This window comes from Sinocyclocheilus rhinocerous, unplaced genomic scaffold, assembly GCF_001515625.1.
Source record: "Sinocyclocheilus rhinocerous isolate Xijiao unplaced genomic scaffold, SAMN03320098_v1.1 scaffold225, whole genome shotgun sequence".
Taxonomy (NCBI): Eukaryota; Metazoa; Chordata; class Actinopteri; order Cypriniformes; family Cyprinidae; genus Sinocyclocheilus; species Sinocyclocheilus rhinocerous.
The window spans coordinates 859,093-867,739 of record NW_015630532.1 but is presented as its reverse complement, the minus strand read 5'-3'; the positions used below and the strand labels follow the sequence as shown (position 1 = coordinate 867,739).

The window sequence follows — 8,647 nt, the reverse complement described above, 5'->3', positions numbered from 1 at the left end:
GGCTAAACTCTTCCTCTGCATATGCTGTGAATTTGAATTGCTTAACGTTCATTTGGGAAAACAGTGTGCATTATCTCACTAGATTTGTAACATAAATCATTTATAAACCTTTGCCAACAAATTTTGATATTTTATTTGAGCCAATTATTATTGCCTCATTGTTAGTTTATATATAAATAGTCATACTAAAGCCTGGTTTTCACTTAGGTCTGTTTTTGTTACTAAAAATATCAGATTACTCAATTGAATTGTCAAAATAATCAGTAGATTACTTGATTACCAAAATAACCATTAGTTACAGCCCTAGATTAGTTAAAATATTTCAAAATACAACTGCATTGTTTTACTTTTTGTAATTAAAAGACATATTTTGTCATTGAAGATTTCTTAAAAATAGTATTAAAATATTGTCTCGTTCTAGTGAACCAAGTATCTGTATTTTGTCTCATCTCGTGAGCTAAGTGTATTGTCACACCCCTAGTGTCGATAAGCGGTGATATAGCTCATAATTTTCCAAGTGTATGATTGTACGCTTTCATTCTTCAGGTCAACCATATATTCATGAAAAAAAAATTAGTTTGAATAAGGAAAGCAATAACTTTGCCATAGTATCCTTTCAAATGTTAAAGTTGCCACAGTCATTGCATGCTTTGCATGTGCTGGCCCATCCACAGAAAAAAGTTCAGGCTCAGGATTTTTTTTTTGCTTTAACCCCTGCATTTGGTGGCTGCGGTAGATTATAAAAGTGGCCCAAAAACACACAACACAACAATTTTTCCTGTGACATTTTTAAAATAGCCCAATTGTGCGGGAAAACCGCGACCCTGGCAACACTAACCTTATGATGCCTATCTAGAAAAAGTCCCAGTCATATTTCAGTTAACCAAGAAAATTAAGCATATTTCAGGACCATGTACATTTACTATTTCTTTACCATCATGTCACTTACAGGAAGAGATGGAGAAGAGGATCCGGCAGCGGCTAGAGCTGCAGCAGACGTGTCAGGAGATGATGGCCTTCAAGCTGTTGCGCATACAAGCTGAGAAAGAGGAAGAGGAGGCCTTTAGACAGATGATGATGGTCAAGTTTGCTGAGGATGACCGCATTGAGCAGATGAATGCCCAGAAGCGCCGTATGAAACAGTTGGAACACAAACGGGCTGTGGAGAAGCTGCTGGAAGAAAGGAGACAGCAGTATCTGGCTGAACAAGTAAGACTCAAAGCCACAAATCAAGCATGCAACTGTGCAGACATTAGATCCATTAGTTGCTTCTGATTCAGACTATACCAATAACCGCTGATAGTACAGATGACATGGAATGAATGAATCTAAATATTCAACAGGAGAGGGAGGAAGAGGAGCGAGCTATTGAGAAGGAGAGAGAGGCTCAGCGGCGAAAGATCATTGAAGAGGAGAGACAGAGGCTCCTAAAACAGCATGCAACGAAACTGCTGGGATACCTACCAAAGGTGAGAACACCACACCATAGTGCAGACACTCACACACATTTCTCACGTGATCAGACTCATTACTTAGAGAATGTATTTTTTTGTAATGCAGCATTTGTATGTTTTCTTATTTTCCTTGTTTTCTAGGGTATTTTCAAAGAAGATGACCTGGAGCACTTTGATGAGGATTTCAGAAACAATTTCAAACAACGACAGGCTGATATTTTCTCAGATGAGGGTTGGGGAGATGATTCGCAGTAGGGTAATTCCTGTCATGACCACCACATGGCGCTGTTTTTAAATCCAATCTGGTATACTTAACAGTGCATTATGAACTGTTAGGTGCATCTGCCACTTCCACAAACTATTGAACAACTTTCATACATGACACAAATTTACCTTTATCTTGAATAAATGTATACAGTATATTCAAACTAACTGAATAGTGTGTTACTTTGTAACTGTAAATAGTATAATGTCAAACTTATTGCTCTTATGTAAAACTTATATTGGCCTCCAAAAGATACTACCTATTAAACAGATGTGAAAATCTCCTATAATGAATTTGTCACTTTATGTAACCATTTAGTGTTCATACTGGGTTATACATTGTTTTTCCCTCTTTCCTGAACTGACAAAGTTAAATTTCACTTTTTGTAGAATGAATTCAAAAGAGGAATTCTAAATGAATTCACCAAATGTTCACCATTTGTAGACTAGGCTTGGTTAGCATTCCTCACGCAAGCATTTCCTTTCCTCTGAGTGATTTCGTTGCTTCGTAAGAAAGAACTGGATATGGTTGATAATATGGTTGGCAGGCAGTATATCATACGAGCAAGAATTTAATCAAATGTGACTGCTCATGTACAGTCAAGTCTGTCAGTGTCTCTACAGCTGTCAGTCATTCTGTTCGGTTAGTCCATTACATTGGTCTGGCTGCTGTCATGGCCGTACAATTCATCCATTTAAGTGTTGACTGCTATATATACCTGCACTATGAAAATGCCAAGCCTCTCTTGTAACTGCTATTATGAAATTCCCTCTAAAAATTGTTAGAAACATGCTAAAATGCAATACATTTCAAAGTAATCATATAATGAATTTAATTGAAAATTTCAATGAATTGATCCCCCAAGCTTTAATGCAACATCAGCATTAGAAGTTCATTTTCAATTCTAAACCTGGCAAATTCAGTTTTATTAGATCACCACATACTCTTCTCACAACGCTGATAATAAAAGCTCTTTTGCTTTCTGCATAATGCATTCCATTCTCTTAATGATGTTCTAGAAATTGCCTCAGAGTAGTTGAGAGGTAGTGTATAATGTTAAAAACGGAAAGGTCAGTAAACCTTTTTATGTGTCTTGCAACTAATTTCCTGTGTCATACAGCTTCAGCGTTGAAATGTCAATACCAAGCTAGCACTGGTAATAAGTCAATAATTTACGTCAGTCAATATTGTTACAATGTTGGATGAAGTTTTGAATGAGCATAAAAAAGACGAGGATCATTCAAGATCATTTACTTTCCTTTGGATGGACTGGCTCTTGTAATATTTACGTACACTACTAGTCTCTTATGCTCACCAAGGTTGCATTTATTTGATCAGAAATACAGTAAAACAGTAATTTTGTTACTTTAAATTGTAATAATAATATTACAATTTAAAGTAACCGTTAAAATAACTGACTACAACAGTCCTCGGTGTCACATGTTCCTTCAGAAATCATTCTAAAATGGTAATCTGATGATCAAGAAACATTTATTATAATCAATGTTAAAAACAGTTGTGCTGCTTAACATTGTGGAAACCATTGATGAATAGAAAGTTCAAAAGAACAGCACTTTTTTAATTAGAAATCTATTGGAACAGTATGTATGTCATTACTTCACTTTATGAAACAGGAAGTCCTCTTGATTTCCTCCAGAGCTTTGAAAAGATTATGATGGAATCATATACCCCTCTGTCCTGTCACAGCCCTGTTTTGCACTCCATCAACCATACAGGGTGATGAAGAGATCATAAGAGCGTGCCAGATGCACATGCAGCATGCTGACGCACATGTTTACCCCTGGTCACACAAATGAGCTCTCAGAGCTTCTGAGCTATACACGTTCATTTCTTCCTTTCTTTGTATATCAATGAACATTTGCGTTTAAATAACAGATATAAAAGGTCAACATAAAAATCTACAGTCTCATAAAGTTTGTAGACCGTGCCAAAATTTGACTCCAGTGCCTCGCAGCTCAGTTAAACCACTAATGAGAGTTACCTAGTTCTTTTTCCCAGCACTGGAACAAATCTAATTGGTCCACCTACTGTAATGGATTTTCTTATTAGGCTGGTCAAATATTTCTTACGACTGTCATCTTTCAACTGAAGCTCAGTGATCATGACCAGACTTAATCTTTCCTGACATTGTTCTGCATCACATAACTTGTCTTGCTCACCTGGGAGGGCAGGAAGCACTAATACCTTGAAGGAACTTCAGGTTGTTTGACAGACCAATGAACTCACAATATGTATCATAGCTTACTCTATCATTGCCTTTTCCTCGCAACCTAGATTGAAGGGTCCTTCCTGTTGCTGAGTCGGAGTGCAGATTGAATTGTCTCAGAATGAAGTCTCTGATTGCAGAAGCTGTGTGTCTATAGTGAAGCTTATGCTAATAGACCAGACTCCAGTGTTGCATTGGATTAGTCTGAGCATGATTTGACTTGGCTCAATCATGCTGTACGTCACCGGTTCTGCACAAACACCATTATCATATATGGGCAAAAGGAAATGAACGTAAATCTCAAAAGTAAATATAAGGTGTACATGCTAACCCTATTAAGATACATGCATCTAGATGCTCCATCTAGACATTTAGATGGAGCATTCTTTTTGACCCCCAGATAGCTGTTACCACCAAAAAGCTCAAGCATTTCCTGTGCCTTACCTCTAAATGAGTTGCGGTTATATGAATGAGATTTTCTTTGAGTCATAAAGTTCAAAGCATTTCGATTTGCTCACATCTTGCTTTTCAACATTTTAATGATTAATGATTTTCAACATTTTAAGGAAATTGGTTTGCAAAGCTAAAGATATTCTACAGTTGCACTAAATAGTGCAAAAAATCTCGACATGCTGTTGGAACTGGTATAAACTGGCTGTGTTTCAATAGATGGTGAGTCTCTCACTTCATAAAGCCTAATGAGATGTGTACTTATGGGCTACCTTACAAAAGACTGTCTGTGTGTCCCCCTGAGGAGGGGTATGGAGGTCTTTCAGATCAATGACCAAGCAGTGGGAGGCACAGACAATGGACCAATAAAGCACAGAAGTAGCGTGAGAACGTCTGAATAAAAGATTAGTCATGTTGTTTGGAAATGGACGTCGTACAGCAGTACCTAATTATATTGCGTTTGAGCTAATTAATGCTGGTGTGAGCTTGTAAACAGACATTGCTCATAACTACCACATCATTATTAATCTGAGCCGTGCTCATTGCCGTGCTTGTATTATTTTCCATGTTTCTCCCTTTGGAACAATTCACCCCCGGACTGGAACTATAGTGTGGACTGGGGCCTTTGGTTTGGAGATAACAGGAACCAGTGACAAGCACATTCCGAATCAGTCGTCGCCAGTTAATCTAGGCCTGCTGCCGTGTCTTATTAGACCGTTATCCACATCACTTCATCACTGGTCTTTCCGCAGAGGTGTGGAAATAAAGCTCACTGATCCCAGACCAACCTTGGAAAGAGTAAATAAATAAATGAATGTCAACAATATGAACCAAATGAAAGATTGGGTGTGTTTAAATGCCAAGGTCTACGACATGATTTTTATGAATCTTTTAATGGATTATCAGGCAATAGTGCTGAAGCATATCAGCACAGAACCATTGTGTGTACTTCTCTGTTCTTGTGATCTTGATCAACTACTTATAGGCTGGTAATTCATTGACATTTTGTAACTTCAATCAATAATAAATATTACTGTTATAGATTAAGGAACATTATTAATAGCACAAGTGCAAAAATGTTTATTATGGTCTGACTCTTCAGGGTGAGGCCTAACCAATATGATATAGATAATTATAAATATAAGCAAAATAAGCTGTACAAAAGAGACTGGGGCTTGTTGTCACTGTGGTATCTCGTTAACTTTAAGGTTTTGTAGGCTATGTGTTTTACTAATATGTAGTTTAAAACGTCCTTGAATTATATACATTTTGTGAAAAATAAATACAGATATCCAACATTTTTTTTTCTGTAGATCTTGGGAAAACAATTGAACACAATAACAGTAAACTGGCATATATTCAGGCAGTAAACTTTAAAGGGCAGTATGTGACTGTCAAAATCATTTTAATCACTAGAGTAAAATAAAAAAAAGTTCTAACAATAATAACACAAGTTTTTGTTTTCCCCGCTTTATTTTTCTTTTTTAATTATTATTAATGTACCATAATGATCTAACGGTCGAATAGTTTTCGGTTACTATTCCTTTTCCAGTGAAAATCTTCTTGCTGGGCTGGTCAGTAGGGACTTTCCAGAGCCGCGCGCTCCTCCTCCGCCTCCGCCTGATCTCTTTATAAATCCAGAGAGAAAACATCATTATCAGACTGACAGAAGCGTCTCTCTGAGCCACGCACCTCCATATTCTACTATAAAAACAGAAGCACCCATCCATGCTCTCCAACAAGCTTGACGGACCGCGTCGAGGACGGTCTTTTGACTCCATCAATAAGAGTTACGAAGAGAAGCAACTCAACAATGAGGTAAGAAGAACTTTTGACATATATTCAAACTGCTAACATTTTTGCTAATATTTTTATATATCAAAATTATAACATTTTTGAATACGGGGAGAAAAGTGAGCTGTCAGAACGGATGATAAAATTAATTTTGTTGCGCTGATAGTCCTAAGAAATTAAAGGGTGCAGTACAATCATCAATTACTGATGTTTAAACTCAAATAAAGGAATAAAATAGCATATATTTTTTTATGTTAATTCTTTCCAAAAAACTTTCATAAATAACTTCATTAAATATTATATTTACTTAACATAATTAATGTGCATTTAAATAATTATGATAAAACTTTCCACACATTTTTTTTATTTTTGAATGCGCATGAACTTCTGATCTGTTGTGCATTGTATACTGCAAAATGGTCGTTTGTTAATGTCATTCATTGGCTTTTACATGCAGTTGCTGTCCACCACATAGTGCTGGTCTAGTCATATATAGCCTATAGCCTAGCCTAAATTTGAAACCATAATGCATCCTACCCAACCTTTTGAAAATAATGATCTTTACATGTTATTTGCCTGTGAATAACGATTTCCAATTTGAAAAACATGTCAAAAACAAACAGAAGTTCACTCACACAGGAGATTAAACATCTGCTGTAGTAAAGAGATTGTCATGCTAATGTGAAAAGACACCTGAGGTAAAACCCAATGATACTGATTATAATCTCTCTCTCTCTCTCTCTCTCTCTCTCTCTCTCTCTTATTTATTAAGTTGAACAAAACTACTTTTCATAAGACAGACGAGAACAAAGACAAGATACGTTCCTCCAAGAGAGAACATGCCGCAATTGTCTTCTCTCTAAAGAATGAAGTCGGAGGGCTTGTGAAAGCATTAAAATTATTTCAGGTACATTCATGTTTTCCCTTCTTTAAATGTTGCCAGTCTTTCTTTCTTCCTTCCTTCCTTCCTTCCTTCCTTCCTTCCTTCCTTCCTTCCTTCCTTCCTTCCTTCCTTCCTTCCTTCCTTCCTTCCTTCCTTCCTTCCTTCCTTCCTTCCTTCCTTCCTTCCTTCCATCTATCTATCTTTGATTATTTTCACTATTTTCAGCTTCAGTAGAAGCATGTTATACATAACTGACTCATAAAAAAGGCATTAATGGTTAAATAGCTAGTTGTTTAGTAATTCCAGTTAAAGCAATAATAAACAATAACTTTGAAATCCTGTAATGGAAAGTATGCACTGTGCCACTGTCCAAGAATGAAGTGAATTTATAGATACTGTATCAAGATCCACCTCCTTCCATGCCACTGCAGTGTAAAAGTTATCACACTTTATAAATGTGGTATGTCTTCAAATATATCCATTATACAAATGAATGTATTAATGTATAAATGTATTTTGAATAAATATTATTCAAACAGAAAATATTCAATTTAAATTTAAAGTGGGCTAAATGACATACTTTCATTCATTATAAACAGGACAGCCAGGTGAAGCTTTTGCATATTGAGTCACGTAAGTCCCGGCGGCGTAACTCAGAGTTGGAAGTACTGGTGGATTGTGACAGTGATCGAGAAACTCTAAAAGATATTGTTCAGCTGCTCCGCAAACAAACAAGCATCATAACCATGGACTCACCTGATAAGTTCTGGACTCCTGCAAACGGTACTGTGTTTTACTCCTTCATTAAATAGGTGAGTATTGCACAGAAATTTGTGTATAAATCTTGTGTAACACTGTGCAAATACATTATTAAGAACTTGCTGAGGTGCCTTGGTTCCCCAAGAAGATCTCAGATCTGGATAAGAGTGCCTGTCGTGTTCTGATGTATGGTTCAGATTTGGATGCGGATCATCCGGTCAGTATTGTCTTACATTTTGCTAGAGAACTAGGCTATAGAAATTCACTGATAATAGTATTTATGTCATGATCATTTAGCACTCTTCAGTATTTGAGCTGCTAAAAAAATTCCATTACCTTATGTATGTATTTGTTCCTATATGATTTCAGGGATTCAAAGACAACATTTATCGTAAGAGAAGGAAATATTTTGCTGATCTTGCCATGAGTTACAAACAGTACGTTTAACAAAAAGGTTTACATTAATTCCACATATTTATCTATAATATTGACATGATTCTCTCTCATTCCGCAGTGGAGAACCTATACCACGTGTGGAGTTTACAGAGGAAGAGGTGAAGACGTGGGGTGTCGTTTTCCGGGAGTTGAATAAGCTGTACCCCACACATGCCTGTCGAGAGTACCTAAACAACCTGCCTCTGCTCACCCAGTTCTGTGGCTACAGAGAGGACAACATACCACAGCTGGAGGACGTGTCCAACTTCCTGAGAGGTGAGACTAGGGCTGGGCGATATAGCTAAAAAATATATCAACGATATATGTTTCATATCGTTCGGTATCGATAATTATTGACATTTTTTATAACCTTTTTTAAA

At 36.7% G+C, this 8,647-nt stretch overlaps 2 protein-coding genes across 2 annotated transcripts in view; both read left to right on the top strand.

Annotated features, from left to right (window-relative positions):
- The window catches only part of LOC107740431 (meiosis-specific nuclear structural protein 1-like), a 7,905-nt gene extending 5,948 nt beyond the window's left edge, over positions 1-1,957 (top strand). The window contains exons 8-10 of the mRNA XM_016552870.1: positions 952-1,209; positions 1,344-1,469; positions 1,596-1,957. Coding sequence (XP_016408356.1) covers positions 952-1,209; positions 1,344-1,469; positions 1,596-1,709 — 498 coding nt within the window. The 3' untranslated portion in view covers positions 1,710-1,957. The remainder of the gene's footprint in view (positions 1-951; positions 1,210-1,343; positions 1,470-1,595) is intronic.
- Positions 1,958-6,090: 4,133 nt separating this feature from the next.
- tph1b (tryptophan hydroxylase 1b) overlaps positions 6,091-8,647 on the top strand; it is a 7,036-nt gene continuing 4,479 nt past the window's right edge. The window contains exons 1-6 of the mRNA XM_016552946.1: positions 6,091-6,214; positions 6,963-7,097; positions 7,673-7,856; positions 7,949-8,049; positions 8,202-8,269; positions 8,347-8,543. Coding sequence (XP_016408432.1) covers positions 6,125-6,214; positions 6,963-7,097; positions 7,673-7,856; positions 7,949-8,049; positions 8,202-8,269; positions 8,347-8,543 — 775 coding nt within the window. The 5' untranslated portion in view covers positions 6,091-6,124. The remainder of the gene's footprint in view (positions 6,215-6,962; positions 7,098-7,672; positions 7,857-7,948; positions 8,050-8,201; positions 8,270-8,346; positions 8,544-8,647) is intronic.